The 16,689-nt window shown below is 50.0% G+C and overlaps 3 protein-coding genes across 6 annotated transcripts in view; all 3 read right to left on the bottom strand.

Moving 5' to 3' along the window:
• LOC143833891 (uncharacterized) overlaps positions 1 to 16,689 on the bottom strand; it is a 234,189-nt gene that overhangs the window by 69,200 nt on the left and 148,300 nt on the right. The gene's annotated exons all lie outside the window — the stretch shown is intronic.
• On the bottom strand, positions 131 to 5,816 carry LOC143833897 (uncharacterized). The gene is given in 8 exon segments (XM_077330171.1): positions 131 to 999; positions 1,002 to 1,079; positions 1,082 to 2,797; positions 3,722 to 3,848; positions 4,008 to 4,078; positions 4,515 to 4,623; positions 4,822 to 5,292; positions 5,522 to 5,816. Coding segments are annotated over 7 exon segments (3,171 nt in total). The 5' UTR covers positions 5,239 to 5,292; positions 5,522 to 5,816; the 3' UTR covers positions 131 to 346.
• Positions 6,475 to 14,799, bottom strand: LOC143834063 (uncharacterized). 2 transcript variants are annotated; one of them, XM_077330623.1, is made up of 2 exons: positions 14,650 to 14,799; positions 6,475 to 12,107 (listed from the first exon to the last, which is right to left on the bottom strand). In XM_077330623.1, exon 2 carries the CDS (start codon positions 11,663 to 11,665, stop codon positions 10,160 to 10,162), a length of 1,506 nt encoding a protein of 501 aa, XP_077186738.1. In that variant the 5' UTR covers positions 11,666 to 12,107; positions 14,650 to 14,799; the 3' UTR covers positions 6,475 to 10,159. The 2 variants fall into 2 exon arrangements, with proteins under 2 accessions (XP_077186738.1, XP_077186739.1); XM_077330624.1 differs by having other exon boundaries at positions 6,475 to 12,104; positions 14,650 to 14,791.

Below are 16,689 nucleotides of genomic sequence, written 5' to 3' on the forward strand. Positions count from 1 at the left end.
GCAGCTTCCGGGTGACCGGGGCACAACCAGAAGTGGCGCTGGGATCGCTGCATGCATAATCGGTTACTCTGGGTTTTGCCGCCATCGTGCCCCCTCCCGTGCATAACCGGTGTGCTTCGCGTCTTCCCCCTCCGCGTTTTCCATGTGACCCGAAATCGCCGTTTCGGCGGCCGTGCATAATGGGCCATACTGAGCATCCAAAAGGTTTCTCCCCTGCGTGAGTTCTTAAATGCTTTTGAAAACCCCCACTCTGACTGAATCTCTTTCCACAACCTGAACATTCAAAGAGTTTCTCTTTTGTGTGGGTTCTGAAATGCGTTGAAAACTGTTCTTGTCACCCACTTGCTTACCATTCGGAGCATTCAAAAGGTTTCTCCGTGTGGGTTCTCTGATGCCGTTGAAGATGGCCATTCAAAATGAATTTCTTTCCACATTCTGAGCACTCAAAAGGTCTATTGCCTGCATGGATTCTTTCATGTAGCTGAAGTTTGCTACTCTGACTGAATCGCTTTTCACATTTCAAGCATTCAAAAGGCTTCTCCCCTGTGTGCATTCTTTGATGCAGTAGAAGTTTGCTACTCTGACTGAATCTTTTATCACATTCTGAGCATTCAAATGGTTTCTATCCTGAGTCGGTTCTTTGGTACAGTAGATTACCATGCTGACTGAATCTCTTCCCACACTCTGAGCATTCAAAAGGTTTATCCTTTGTGTGAGTTCTTAGATGCTGTTGATAATTACTCCTGTCACCCACCCGCTTTCCACATTCTGAGCATTCAAAAGGTTTCTCCTTTCAGTGGGTTCTTATGTGCAGTAGATTACCACACTGACTGAATCTCTTCCCACATTCTGAGCATTCAAATGGTTTCTCCCCTGTGTGGGCCCTCTGATGCTGTTGAAGACTGAAATTCTGACTGAATCTCTTTCCATAATTTGAGCATTCAAAAGGTTTCTCTCCTGTGTGTGCTTTTAGGTGCTTTTGAAGATGGGCACTCTGAATCTCTTTCCACAATCTGAGCATTCAAAAGGTTTCTCTCCTGTGTGTGTTTTTAGGTGCTTTTGAAGATGGGCACTCTGAATCTCTTTCCACGCTCTGAGCATTCAAAAGGTTTCTCCTTTGAGTGGGTTCTTATGTTCCTTTGAAGGTCAGCATTTCCACTGAATGTCTTTCCACGTTCTGAGCATTCAAAAGGTTTCTCCCCTGTGTGGGTTCTCTGATGCCGTTGAAGACTGGAATTCTGACTGAATCTCTTCCCACAATCTGAGCATTCAAAAGGTTTCTCCTTTGAGTGGGTTCTTATGTGCAGTAGGAGATTACCACACTGACTGAATCTCTTCCCACAATCTGAGCATTCAAAAGGTGTCTCCTTTGAGTGGGTTCTTATGTGCAGTAGGAGATTACCACGCTGACTGAATCTCTTCCCACATTCTGAGCATTCAAATGGTTTCTCCCCTGTGTGGGTTCTCTGATGCCGTTGAAGACTGAAATTCTGACTGAATCTCTTTCCGCAATCTGAGCATTCAAAAGGTTTCTCTCCTGTGTGTGTTTTTAGGTGCTTTTGAAGATGGGCACTCTGATTGAATCTCTTTCCGCACTCTGAGCATTCAAAAGGTTTCTCCTTTGAGTGGGTTCTTATGTGCCTTTGAAGGTCAGCATTTCCACTGAATCTCTTTCCACACTCTGAGCATTCAAAAGGTTTCTCCTCTGTGTGTGTTCTCTGATGCCGTTGAAGACTGAAATTCTGACTGAATCTCTTCCCACAATCTGAGCATTCAAAAGGTTTCTCCTTTGAGTGGGTTCTTATGTGCAGTAGGAGATTACCACGCTGACTGAATCTCTTCCTACACTCTGAGCATTCAAAAGGTTTCTCCTTTGAGTGGGTTCTTATGTGCCTTTGAAGGTCAGCATTTCGATTGAATCTCTTTCCACATTCTGAGCATTCAAAAGATTTCTCCCCTATGTAGGCCCTCATATACTGTTGCAAATAGCCACTTTGAATTAATATATTTCCATCATCTGAGTGCCCCAAAGGTTCCTCCACTGTTTGTATTCCCTGATGGTGCTGAAGATTGGAAGTGCATCTGCATTGCTTTCCACACACTGAGCATTCAAAAGGTTTGACTCCTGTGTGGATTCTTTGATGACGTCGAAGACTACCAGCCACACTGAATCTTTTCATACACTCTGAGCACTCAAAAGGTTTCTCCCCTGTGTGGATTTTTTGGTGCACAAGCAGCTGTGATCTGTATTTAAAGTACTTTCCACACCGAAAGTATTTGCAGGTGTTCCTTGTACTGTGCTTTGGAAAGTTTACATCATGCTTTTTTCCATCAGAGATCGTCATTCCAGTGTCTGACCAGATAAGCGGCTTCACTCCGGAATGAATGCTTTGGTGTTTAACAAGGTCTGATTTCTGTGAGAAACTCTCGGCACAGGTTGAGTGGCTATGATTTTCCTCTCCTGCATTTATTTGTTGATGTTTAAGGAGCTCTGCCCTGCCAAGGAAGCTCCTTCCACACTCCATACATTGAGGGCTCTCCTCTCTGCTCTGCATATAATATTGGGTTGGATCTGAGAAGTCCGTTCCCGGCTCCAAGCACTTGTATGTTTCTTCCACCCTGTGAATTACGTCATGGGAATGCCCCCCTTGGCAAGGAACGGGTTCCTCCCTCTTCTCGAATATATGGCCTCCTTTCTGCCTCTTGGGTCTGCCTCGATTCCTGAAGTCTTCATCCTTGACTTCGTCTGGTGACGGATGATGCTGTTCCTCTTCCTCTTCCTCCCTCTGATCAGCCCCTGTTGGGATAGAGAAAAGCCCAGTTAGCAGCCCCACAAGGAAGTCAGATCTGTACTTGAAATTCCACCCACACTCAAAGCATTTCTGGGGCTTGTGCCTGGACAATAACGTACCCTTAAAAGGGGCTTCCTCCTGCCTTTGTTGTCCATCTCTGATGTCTCCTTCAGCCTCCTCATTCTTAGCTCTTTCCAAAGAGAACCCCTGGAATCCCCCCCCCCGTGGCTCCTTTGCATCTGCTACGGGAACCAGAAAGGAATCCAGCTGCCGCTCTGGCTGGAAGTGAACCCACCACTCATTCCCAAGGATGCAATTTCCTCGGACAGAAGTCCTTCCCCCACCAATCATTTTTTGCTGCCAGGAGGTGCCAGGAGGCTGGAAAGCCATCTGAAGGAAATCCTGGTTCTGTGAAGGGGGTGGCAGGTGACAGTGGGTGAGCGAGAGGGTTGGGAGTGTCCTGCGTAGGGCAGGGGGGTTGGACTAGATGACCCAGGAGGTCCCTTCCAACTCTAGGATTCTAGAACTTCAAGTGAACTCTGCTGTTCCTCTGAATTCTATTCCTTACTGTGGTTTAAGGCATCTAAATGATGACTCTTAAGTATTCTTCCACGTTTCCCAGAATACCCCGGATTTAAGGAGACAAATCCCTCAGGGCTCCCTGCTGAGGTCAGGCCCAGAAACAGCTCCTGAGCCTCCAGATGTGGGTGAAGAGCAGGTCCCAAAGGCTGGCAACTGACAAAGCAGAATCTGACCCCTTTTAGAGTCTTCCTCAGTTCCTCCTGCCCCCCCCCCGCTACGGCCTCAGGGCAGGGCCCCCTCTGGGTCAGGTGACGGCCACAACCCTGGCCTCTGTGGCCCCTGGGCCAGCAAAATGCCTGATCCAACGGCCGCATTTCACACCACTGCTGCCCATGAAAGGTCCTTACCCAGAGAGGCCACGCTCCCATAGTTCTCCTGCATGACTTCCCTGAAGAGAGCTCTCTGGCCCGGATCCAGCAGGGCCCACTCGGCCTCGGAGAAAGAGACGGCCACCTCCTCAAAGGAAAAGGGATGCTGGAAGAAAAATCAGATTCCCTCCTCAGAGATCGTGCCAGGCAGAAGGCGCAGGATGGAGAGTTTGGCCCTCAGACACCTTCGCAGCAGCAACTGCAGGAGAAAAAGCCCCCCGAGAAAGGAGGGGGGACCCAGGCTGTCTCCGCTCATCTCCCTTACCTGGACTGGAGGAGCAGCCACGGCTTCCCCCCCTCTGCAGAAGGGATGGCTCCAGCCCATTTCTTCCCAGCCTGAGAGGGAGAAGGAAGATCGTCAGCCGAGGCACCTCTGCTCGTCTGAATCCTGCTTTGGTCACCCTCCTTCCCTGGACTGGGAAACCTGCCAGAGGCATCTGTATTGTCCTCTTTCTGACTGGCCTGTCAGATGCTCCTGGAAAGCAGGGGCACAGAAGACACATATCGGCCACTAGAAATGCATTTTCAGAGGTAGGCGGCCCCAGAACCTGGAGGTTCCATTCATTTCCAATGACTAACAGGTGAGCCAGAATTACCTTCTGTGAATCAGCCTAATCCCCTCCCAAGTGACTGGCCATCGTTCCGTCCTGTGGCAGGGAACCCCAGAAGTTTTCTAATGTGAATTAAGATATCCTTTCTCTCCTGTCCCAAAGCTCCAGCTCAACAACCTCACCTTGTGCCCCACTCCCATCCAGCCCCAGAGCAGGCTTACCACCTGAGAGGCCGTCTGGGGCACAGGCCTCAGCCCTCTGCTTGTCCTCTGAAGGAGCCCCTTCCTCTGCAGAGAACTTCCCTTCCATCTTCACTGATGATTCCTGCGTCTGAAAGAACAGAAAAGGAGAGAGGGAAGAAATGGAAAAGGAAGGCGATGAATCTGCCCCACCGCCAGACGCCTCATCCCTGCATCAACCACAGGGGCAAGAATTGCGGTTCCATTTTCTTCCCAGTTTAGTAAAATCACTAGAGGCAGAAAGAGTTGACTGGGAAGCCTCAGGGAGTGAGTGAAGGAGACCCCTCACCTGCCTCTTCTCCTCCGCCTGGCTCAGGAGGAAGCCTTCGGCCAGGGCCACCGCCTGGGAGCTGCTCTCCGGCCCGCATCCTCTCACCCAGCCCTGCATCTCCCGGGGCAGGAGGGCCAGGAACTGCTCCAGGATCACCAGGTCCAGGATCTGACTCTTGGTGTGTCTCTCCGGCTCCAGCCAGCGGCTGCAGAGTCCGTGGAGCCGGCTGCAAACCTCTCGGGGCCCCTCGGCCTCCCGGTAGCTGAGCTGTCGGAAGCATCGTCCGCGTTCTTCTGCAGTCACAGTGTCCTCAGCAGGGATCTGTGGGCCAGCCCTTCCCCAGAATCCAGCCCCACTCCGTGCTTGGATGGGACGGGGCCCTTTCCTTGGTCTCTTGCTCCTTCCAGGTCCTTCTGGGTCCTTCTTTGCTTCCATCTCCTCCCCCTTCGTTTGGGTGGCCTCCGGCTTTGGAAGGATAGCCTGACTCAGCTGGCGATGAAGAGGGAAGGAAAAGGTATCAAAAAGCCAGAAAACCTCCCCAAAAAGAACAGAGCTGCACCACTGATCCTGGTCAAGATACATCCAAGGGCTGTCCGCGTGGGCGGGGGATTCTGCGCGCACGCGCCGCACCGACCTCTTCGCGAGGAAAGCTCCGCGGGCTCCTCCCCTCCTCCCCGCCCCGCCCGGCCTCTCTAGGAAGCGGCTCGCTGGTTCTCACCCTTTCGGGGGGCCGCAGGCGGAGGTGAAGGCGGATGCCACCTCCTGCCCGGGGGATTCCGGGAGCCGGACGCCGGCCGGGCCCTGAGGAGCGGCAGACGCCGGGGGGAGGGCGGCGTGGGGTGGGGGTCCGCGGCCGGCCCAGTCCCAGGAGGAGGAGGGGCCTTTTCCCGCTGCCAGTCCGAGCGGGCCTTCCGGGGAGACCCGGCCTCTGCCCCCCCCTCGGGAGGGGGCCTGGATTGGGGCCGGGCTTGCAGGGGGGCGCTGCCTGCTGGGGGTCCGCTCCGGGGGTCCCTCCTCAGAGACGCCCCTTCAGGGCCTCGTTCGCCACAGCCCCCCCCCGCCCCCCCCCCCAGAAACTGCGACTCCAGCGGGGCCGTTTGGGAAGCTGCCGGTGCACGCCTCTCGCCTGCCGGCAGGGGGCGCCACGACCCCCCCCCCCCGAGCCGCTTCCCGAAGGGCCCCGCGGGGGAGAACTGGGGCTCGGAGTCCCAGTGGCAGAGGGGACGGGGTGGGGGGAGGACGGGGCTTTGGCTTCACCGGAGGAGCCCCGCTCGGTTTCTGCCTGGGCAGCCCTTGGTCTGGGCCAGGGGTAGTCAAACCGCAGCCCTCCAGATGTCCATGGACTACAATTCCCATGGAACGCTGGCAGGGGCTCCTGGGAATTGTAGTCCATGGACATCTGGAGGGCCGCGGTTTGACTACCCCTGGTCTGGGCTCAAGCAGGCGACGGTTCAAGGCAGTTTCCACAGCCGGAGGGTGCCTGGTCCGGCGGGCAGCTTTCCTCCGTCCCTCTCAGCTGGGACCAGTGTCCTCCCCCCACACGCCTTCCTGCTCCCGGGCTAGAACGTTATACCTCTAAAAGAAGCAGTGCAAGATCGGAATCATGGCAAAAGTTGAAACATGGAGTTGGAAAGGACCACCAGTTATAGCCATTAATAGATTTATGCTCCATTAATTTTTAAACATTTTATTTATTAGATTTCTTAGCCCACCACTCACAAGAGACTCGTGGTAGGGTACAATATATAAAATCCCCATAAAACATCAAAAATACCCGACCCCAAAGACAGAACAGAATAGACAAAACATCTATCAAATTCCCTTTTAAAGCTCTGAAAGAATTGCTCTATGAGAACAGCTAACAAGACTGTGACGAGCCCAAGGTCACCCAGCTGGCTGCATGAAAAAACGTGGGGAATCAAACCCAGCTCTCCAAATTAGGGGCTGTCACTCTTAACTACTATACCAAACTGGCCAGGAGCCACTGATTGACTTGTCTGGCATCATCTATGAATGTTAATGGCTTAAATGACCCCACTAAAAGGATGAGAATTGGACTTGAAATTTATAATCAAGTATTCTGTTTCCGCAAGGACATATTCTTTCTACTCCCTGTGAGGTAGGTGGGGCTCTGAGAGCTCTAAGAGAACTGTGATTAGCTCAAGGTCATCCAGCTGGCTGCATGTGGACAAGTGGGGAATCGAACCTGGCTCTCCAGATTAGAGTCTGCCACTCTTTCCCACTACACCACGTGGGTTCTCTTATCCCAAGGAGGCATGTGATAATCCAGTGTACAGCCTCCTTAGATAACGCTCACATCAAGTTGTGAGAAAGCACCATCACCTGGGGCATAGAAAGAACGATAGTTCAGATGGATACTTCACATAAACCTTATAACTTAATTATCTTGAGAAGACCAGAAGCCTTACGGAGAGCGGGAGTACTCCCATCTCTTTAGATTTTTATTGAACCCATGACAGTTACAAAATAACCCTCGATATATTCCTTACAAATTAACATTCATGTTGCCTCCTGTTATTTTCATGAAAATCCAATTTTCTAAAGCTCTTGTAAGCAAAATCTCATTGACCACTTTGGGAAATATAGTGATGTCAGGGTAACTTTGGAAGCCCCATGTGTACCTTCCACAAAAATAAATCTACCCTTAAGGACAGGGGTGACCAAACTGTGGCTCTCCAAATATCCAGACTACAATTCCCAGGAGACCCTGCCAGCACAAGGACTCATGGGAATTGTAGTCCACGGACCTCTGGAAAGACAGTTTGGCCCCTCCTGCCTTAGGGTCTCTCCAAATCCTGTGAGGTTTAAAATAATTCTTTGAATGTGTTGGAATCACAGCCTCTCGACTTCTTGCAGATGCAGGCGCTTCAGGTTTACTTGCCCTACCAGATACCAGGAGTGAAACATCGGTTCGTTTAAGCTTATGTATTACTTGCAGAAACAGAATACCTGATTACAGATTTCAAGTGTATGCTCCCTTTTTATGGGGTCAGCTAAGCCACTAATGCTCAGTGATGGTGCCACAAAATTAATATTGCTATTAACTATATAATTAGACATTGATATAAGGATTAGCCAGAAGAAGCACAAGATAGAGAAGAAAATGCCAAAATACAAAGAATATTTACTCAGGTGGTGTTTTTACTTTTCTACAGCTATGACATAGCTAGAGGGCTTGCTGCCTCCTGCAATTAATCCACGGCGAGGACAGGGGCTGGGGAGGTATCCTACCTAACACAGTGAGGGATGTCTGTCTCTTTAATCTCTAGTATCCAGGGTAAAAAAGGGAGTCCTAGTTCTATTAATTGCTCTGTAATGACTTTAGAAATAATGGTAAACCTCCTGAAGACCAAAAGAAGGAGAAAAGGAGAAGTGGAAAAACAAGGAAACATTAATTCATTAAGATAAGCATAGCTATTCCCCTTATGAACGCCATTAAGAGTGAAAGGTTTCTCCAGCATAATCATATGATACAAGTTACTCCTTTCTACAAATGGAAAAAACATACCGAGACAGAACACAGCCACACCCTTCTTGTAGTACCTGTGACTGACAGGCCTACTTCTAATTATAACATTGCATAAACAAAACTAGTAATTCATTGAGATGGGGAAAAATATTGTGGCTCTTGTGCCTTCAGTTAAGCAAGAGTCGTTTCTCAGGTTTTGAATGACTGTGCAGCAGTTTTGTAAGAACCAGTTCCCCCCACTTTGGGGGTTTTCTTGTCTTGACAGCCATCCCTCTCATGGCTTCTCTGTTCTTGATCGTTAATCTCCTATTTTTCGCCATTATACGAAGAAGATACGTTAGGAGGGGGGGGAGCTTTAATCTCCTAAACATGCTCAGCATTTCCTGGATGTCTGAAGCTGTGAATGTTTTCCTCTTCTGAGGAGCACAAAGAGGAAACCCCATTGAAACTTAACACCCTTTTCGTTCAAAATAACAGTGAAAACAGTTCAGTTCCCAATGCTGCTTTAGAGCAGCCTCTCTCTTACCACTGGGAAACCCGAAACATTCTTCAGGCTCCAAGAAACCCTGTAAGTGATGTCAGCAGGCCAAACCTCCCGCCCCCCCAGAAGTCACACGGCACCAGAAGTGACACTCCAGACACTCCTACTGGCTGTGACATCACACTCCGTCCCCTCCTGCCCCCAACTCCCCCCCCCACAATCGGCAAAACCCTTCTGGGGCTTGTCAAGAAACCCCAGGGTTTCATGAAACCCACTGAGAGCGCCTGCTTTAGAGTTTGGCTTCCTACCATGTATTTATTAACAAACAAACAAACAAACAAATTCACTTCCTTCAACAGACAGCTGTGGACAGGATCCACTGGAAAAGATGTCCTCCACCCCCCAGCCCCTCCAAGTTCACAGAGCCCCTGATATCAATCCTCAGATACCTGCTGTCCTTGACTGGTCTAGTTCATCAAGGATTTGGAAAACGGATAAGATTTTTGTCAGGCTTGCAGAAGTCAGAAGGATTTTGCTTGGAAGATCGACTGAAAGGTGGCCATCGTTTCTTCCAGATTAGGGTCAAGACTCTGGGCGCATAAAAGCAATTTACAAGAGTTTACCTGGTTTCAACCCTTTCTATGGTTTGCGGTTGTCTTTAACAGGTGAAATAAGAGAAAAGCTCCTGTCGCAAGCTGTGCAGTTCTAGGGCTTCTCCCGCTGTGGGGTCTTTGATGCTGCTGAAGGTGGGATGCAGCTAAATGGGGAAGTTCAGAAACTGCGACCATAGAAGATTTGGAGCCTTGCAGACTCAGCTAGATTAACAGCACTACCAAAGGACAATAACCTGGAGAAATATTACGAACAGTGGAACTACCGAAGAAAATATTTCCAGACTCTGCAAAATTTTACAAAACCTAAAGAAAGTGAAGCAGCAGATAGCTCTAATTAATTTTTCTTAGCACAGGAAGAAGGTTAATTTGTCCAGGTAGGTGAACTAGGTGGATAGTAAAGTTGTGATTGTGTTTTTTTTGCATGTGTTTTGTTTGTTTTTTTGTTCAGTGGTGATGTTGTAACTTGTAGATGTTCATAAGCATAATAAAACGTTTTTAAAAAAGATGGTCAGACTAACTGAATTACTTCCCACACTCTGAAGGACGCTCCCCTGAATGAGTTCATAGCTGCTTTTGAACATTTCACCTCTGAACGGATTTATTTTCACACTCTGTGCAGTCAAAAGATTTTTTCCTTGGTGTGGTTTCTTAGATGCAGTTGAAAAGGGATGCTCCAGTTGGAGTCCTTTGCAGACGCTGGGGATTCCAGAGTTTGTCCTCTCTGTGAGTTCAGGTGAAGACTGTCATTCCGACTGAATCTCTCTTCACACTTTAAGCGCTAAACAAATGTCTGTCCCTTATATGAATTCTTAAATGCCTTTGAAGATGGCTGCTCTGACTGAATCCCTTTCCACACTCTAAGCATTCAAAAGGTTTCTCCTTTGTGTGGATTCTTAGATGCCTTTGAAAATTGCTACTGTTACGCAATCGCATTCCACATTCTGAGCATTCAAAATGTCTCTCCCCTGTGTGGATTCTTTGATGCAGTAGGAGACAACCACTCTGTCTGAACCTTTTCCCGCATTCTGAGCATTCAAAAGGTTTCTCCCCTGTGTGAATTCTTAAGTGGCTGTGAAGATGGTCCTTCCGACCAAATCTCTTTCCACATTCTGAGCATTCAAAACGTTTCTCCCATTTGTGTAATCGCTTATGCAGTAGGAGATCACCATTCTGACTGAATCTCTGCCCACATTGTGAACATTCAAAAGGTTTCTCTCCTGTGTGGGTTCTTATATGCCTTTGAAAATTAGAATTTAAACTAAATTTCTTTTGGCACAATGAGCATTCATAAGGTTTCTCCCCTGTGTGGGTTCTTTGATGACGCAGGAGTTCGCTACTCTTTCTGAATCTCTTTCCACACTCTGTGCATTCAAAACGTTTATCCTTTGTGTGGGCTCTTAGATGCTGTTGAAAACTGCTATTCTCACCCACTATCTTTCCATATTCTGAGCAATCAAAAGGTTTCTCCTCCATGTGGATTCTTTGATGCAGTAGGAGACAGACACTCTGGGTGAATTTCTTTCCACATTCTGAGCATTCAAAAAGTTTCTCCTCTGTATGGGTTCTTAGGTGCCGTTGAAAGTTAGAATTTTGACTAAATTTCCTTTGGCAAACTGAGCATTCATAAGGTTTTTCCCCTGTGTGGGTTCTTTGATGCTGGTGAAGAAGGTTACTCTGACTGAATCTTTTTCCACACTCAGAACATTCAAAAGGTTTCTCTCCTGTGTGGATTCTTTGATGAAGTTGAAGATGGCCACTCTGACTGAATCCCTTTCCACACTGTGAACATTTGAAGGGTTTATCCCCTGTGTGGGTTCTTAGGTGCCTGTGAAAGTTAGAATTTCGACTAAATTTCTTTTGGCACTGTAAGCATTCAAAAGGTTTCTCCCCTGTGTGGGTTCTTTGATGTAGTCGGAGACCGCTACTCTGACGGAATCTCTTTGGGCACATGGAGCATTCAAAAGGCTTCTCCCCTGTGTGGGTTCTTAAATGTTGTGGATTGCTGCTACTGTCATCCACTTGTTTTCCATATTCTGAGCATTCAAAATGTTTCTCCTCTATTTGGATTCTTTGCTGCATTTGAAATTCACCACTTTCACTGAATTTCTTTCCGTACGCTGGGCACTCAAAAGGTTTCTTCACTTTGTGTATCCTTTGGTGCACAAGGAGCTGTGATCTGTACTTAAACCTCCTTCCACACCGAAAGCATTTACAAGTCTTCAATAAAATTCTCCTTGGGAAATGTACTTTTCCCTTTCTTCCATCAGGGAATGTCATTCTAGCTTCTGAGCAAATAAGCAGTTTTGTTGTTCAATAAGGTCAGATTTCTGTGAGAAACTCTCACCACAGACTGATCAGGTATAATTTTTCCTATGAGTCCTTGTTGATGTTTAAGCAGCTCTGCTCAGCAAAAGAATTTTTTTTGCACTCCGAGCCTTAATGGAACTTCTTTCCGCTGTGTTTTCACAAGTGGAAATGATATTGGTTTTGATCTGAAATGTTCATTCCACACTCCAAGAATGTGTACGTTTTCTCTCCCATGTGAGAAATCCCCCCTTGGCCAGGAATGGGTTGATCCCTCTTCTTTCCAGTGTGGCTACTTTCTCCCTCCTGGGTCTGCCTTGACTACTGATACTTCCTCTCACGTCTTCATTCTTGACTTCATCTGCCGACAGACGATGCCGTTCCTCGTCCTCCTCATTCCTCTGATCATCCCCTGCTGGAATAAAGAGAGAGATCCTGTCATCACTCAAACAAGGAGTTCTGTTTTGAACTTGGAAGTCCATCCACACTCCAAGCGTTTCAGGGGCTGGTTCCTGCTGTATATTAAAATGTATAATAATAAACAAGTTAAAAGTGGCTTCTGCCTGGCTGCTGATTTTCCTCCAGCCTCTTCATTCTTGGCTTTTTCCTAACAGACCCTCTGGAATGGCCCAAATGGCTCCTCTATACCTGCTGCTGGAATCAAGAAAGAGGTCCTGTCTTACTCAAGGAAGAAGCCTGATCAACTATCGGCCAATCCTCATCCACAAGGACTGGGCATTTCCTTTGGCAGAACCCCCCCCCAATAAAAATGTTTCACCAGAGGGGGGAGAAGCCAAGACTTCACCAGGAAGAAGAATAGTTGGTTTTTATACCCTTTCTCTCACTGCGATGGGGGAGGGGGGTGAGTGGGGCTGTCAGAGCTCTGAAAGACTGCTCTGTGAGAACACAAGTATCAAGACTGTGATGAGCCCAAGGTCACCCAGGTGGCTGTCTGTGGAGGAGCAGGGAATCAAGCCCAACTCTCCAGATTAGAAGCCGCCATGCTTAACCACAACGGCGAGTTAGTGCCCTTCTCAAATCATGGAAAGCAAAGCATCAAGTTCTAGTGTTTTGGAGGGGGAGGAAAAATTCCCGTCATCAGCTCTCTCCATCCCATGCATCATTTTATAAACATCTATCACAGGGGCAGTCAAACTGCGGCCCTCCAGATGTCCATGGACTACAATTCCCATCAGCCCCTGTGAATTGTAGTCCATGGACATCTGGAGAGCCGCAGTTTGTCTATCCCTGATCTATCATGTCCCCCTTTTTGGCCGCTGTGTTCACTTGCTTCTCCAGCAGTCCTGTTGGGCCCAGCAACCCCAGGAGGCGCACAAGGGAGTCTGCAAGGGTCTCTTGAACTCCACAGAAAGAAGGAGCAGATTGTCCCTCAAGACCTCGACCTTCCCAGATAATTTGCTATTTGCCACTAAAGAACAGCTGCCTGGCAGTGACTCCAGACCTCTGCAGAAGGTGGGGCCAGAACGTGGCTCTCCAAATGTCCATGGACTACAATTCCCATGAGCCTCTGCCAGCATGTGCTGCGAAGGGCTTGTGGGAATTGTAGTCCATGCCCATCTGGAGAGCCGCAGTCTGGCTACCCCTGAGTCTACTCTACGGCATCACCAGGAGATCTGGATAAAGACATACAGACATCTCCGTATTATCTGCTTACGACGACAGCAAAGCCCAAAGCTACAGATGAGTATTTATCATTTACTTATTTATTATTTAGACTTTTTACCCACCACTCCAGAACCGGCTCATCGTGGGCTACAGTCTGTCCATATAAAAACCCAGTGAAAACCTCATTAAAACTATGCTGGACATACATACAATAAAAACAGACTCCTGAGAACCCTGGTGGTCTTCACCCTCCGCCAAGCTATATAGAGGAGTGGGAAACATAGGATCATAGAGTTGGAAGGGGCCATACAGGCCATCTAGTCCAACCCCCTGCTCAACGCAGGATCAGCCCAGAGCATCCAAGAAAAGTGTGTATCCAACCTTTGCTTGAAGACTGCCAGTGAGGGGGAGCTCACCACCTCCTTAGGCAGCCTATTCCACTGCTGACCTACTCTGACGGTGAAAAATATATCCTGCTAAACTAATCATTAAAACAATGCTGGACATATACACAATAAAAACAGCCTCCTGAGAACCCTGGTGGTCTTCAACCCCCTAACACCCTCCCCCAATCTATATAGAGGTGTGAGAAGAGAGAGCCTGGAGGTCAATGCTAAAGGCTGACCCTCTTAGCAGCTGACATGCAGTCTGAAGCTCTGCCCATGAGGCTGGGAGTTCGATCCCAGCAGCCGGCTCAAGGTCGACTCAGCCTTCCATCCTTCCGAGGTCGGGAAAATGAGGACCCAGCTTGCTGCTGGGGGGTAAACGGTAATGACTGGGGAAGGCACTGGCAAAACCACCCCGTATTGAGTCTGCCATGAAAACGCTGGAGGGCGTCACCCCAAGGGTCAGACAGGACTCGGTGCTTGCACAGGGGAGGCCTTTACCCTTTCCCCCCCCCTTAGCACCTGCAGGGGGAGAGGGGGGGGGCTCAGATCTACCTCGCCCTGCCGGCCTCGGCCATCAACCTGGCGGAAGAGGAGCTCCGTTCTGCCTGCTCTAAAGACCACGCGGGGCGAAGCCCAAAGGACGGATGGGGGCGGCCGGGGCCTCTGGGCGAGGGGGCGGCAGAGCGATCCGGGAGGAGGCCGGATGTGGGCCTCCCCCACGGGTAGGCAAACTGCGGCCCTCCAGAGGCCCCGTGGACTACAGTGCCCATGAGCCCCTGCCAGCTGGCAGGGGCTCATGGGCACTGTAGTCCATGGGGCATCTGGAGGGCCGCAGTTTGCCTGCCGCGGGCCTACCCGGAACAGACACACAAAGCCCATTTCTGGCCTTTCACCCTCTTCAGGCCCAGCTCAAAAACAGCCCTCATCCCCCCCAGGACTTACTCGCGAGGAGACCTCCCCGGGATCCTCCGCCTGCGACGCTGCCGCCCTCTTCCTCCGCCGCTTCTTCTTCTTCTTCTTGCGGATCTGGACCCCTCCCTTCTCCGTGATCCTCCAATGGCGAAGCTTCCTCTCCCGCCCCCCCCCCGCCGCCTTCCCCGGCCCCTCTAGGAAGCCGCTCGCTGGCCTTAACCCTTCCGGGGCGGCGGAGGCCAAACGGCGGCTCTCTAGCGGCCCGCAGACTACAATTCCCATGAGCCCCTGCCAGCACGTTGCTCACAGGGACGGGTGGGAATTGTAGTTCATGGTTGCCACCCCCCCCCCCCCGGCGCAGGAGGGGATTGGTCAAGTCCCAGCGGGGCCGCTCCACCACGGGGCTCCTCGCGAGTCACTCTGCACCGCACAGGGACCCCTCCCCGCCTGCGCGGCCACCAGGGTGGGGGAGGCCCCCTTCCCCTCCCCCTCCCCCTCCCCCTCCCCGCAAAGCGTTTTTGGACTTGCGGGGAAACGTCTCTCCCCCAATGCAAAGGCCCACGAGCTTCTGCACTCCCACTCGGGGGGGGGGGCGTAGCCTACCCTGTCGAAGAGGGTTGCCACCTCCCTGGAGATTTGGCCTCTTTCCCCTCCTGCAAAGGCCTCTCTTTTGGGAAGAGGGGTAAGGAAGCCCCCCCTCCCAACGTCACTGGTTAGCCTTTGGCCTGGCTGGATGGTTGTGTGGTCTTCCTGAGGACTAGCACCTTTAGATGAAGAAGAAGAGTTTCTTATATGCCTCTTTTCTCTACCCGAAGGAGGCTCAAAGCAGCTTCCAGTCACCTTGCCTTTCCCCAGAACAGACACTGTGGGGTGGGCGAGGCTGAGAGAGCCCCAATATCACTACTCGGTCAGAACAGCTTTATCAGTGCCCTGTGAGGTGGGTGAGGCTGAGAGAGGCCTGATAATGCTGCTCAGTCAGAGCACATGGCGAGCCCAAGGTCATCCAGCTGGCTGCATGGGGGGGGGGGGGGGCGCAGAATGGAACCTGGCATGCCAGATTAGAAGTCAGGACAAACATACGGTCTGCCATTGCTTTTCATAAACCACCTTTAAAGCCAACAAAGTGTAATTCTGGGCATAGTCTGAAGAGATGTGCTTGCATGTGAAAGCATATACCCAAAATTGAACTTGGTCAGTCTTAAACATATGACTGGACTCAGAATGGGTGAATTTTCACAGCACAAACAACTATGAGGCCATTTCTGACAATGTTATCCACAATTTGGAATTTTCTGACAATGCTCCTTTGCTTCTACGTAAGCAAGAAAATGCACAGATTTGCTGGTCCTGACAAAACCAGGCACCCCTCCCCCCCCCCCACTTGGAAAACCCTTCCAGGGCTGTCACAATACCCTGTTGAGAAAGCTGGCCATAGATCTATGCAGGTAGCATTACCACAAAAGCCATTTGATTCTTGATCCCTTTCCTACAGATCCCTAAATCGAGTTTGCCTCTGCAGCACACCAGCCTGACACTTTCTTTGAGTTATCCGACCCCAAGGTCTTTTCTCCTCTCCGTCTCAGCAAGTTCAGAACCAGGCAGCCTATATGTGAATTGGGGATTTTTGTTCCGGTAAGCATCAGCTTACAGCCAGCTTGGTGTGGACTTCTAATCTGGCGAGCCGGGTTTGATTCTGCGCTCCCCCACATGCAACCGGCTGGGTGACCTTGGGCTCCCCACAGCACTGATAAAACTGTTCTGACCGAGCAGGAATATCAGGGCTCTGTCAGCCTCACCCACCTCACAGGGTGTCTCACCTCCTTCACTGGGTGTCTGTTGTGGGAAGACGAAAGGGAAGGCAAATGTAAGCCGTTTTGAGACTCCTTCGGGTAGAGAAAAGTGGTATGTAAGCACTAACTCTTCTTCTTCAGCAATATCAGGGCTCTGTCAGCCTCACCCACCTCACAGGGTGTCTGTTGTGGGGAGAGGAAAGGGAAGGCAACTGTAAGCCATTGTGAGACTCCTTTGGGTAGAGAAAAGCAGCATATAAAAACACACTCTTCTTCATTC

The sequence above is a fragment of the Paroedura picta genome, chromosome 3 (assembly GCF_049243985.1).
Source record: "Paroedura picta isolate Pp20150507F chromosome 3, Ppicta_v3.0, whole genome shotgun sequence".
Taxonomy (NCBI): domain Eukaryota; kingdom Metazoa; phylum Chordata; class Lepidosauria; order Squamata; family Gekkonidae; genus Paroedura; species Paroedura picta.

What these genes read in the sequence shown, in the direction of transcription:
- LOC143834063 (XM_077330623.1), bottom strand. Translation starts at nt 11,665, where the DNA reads ATGACATTCCCTGATGGAAGAAAGGGAAAAGTACATTTCCCAAGGAGA.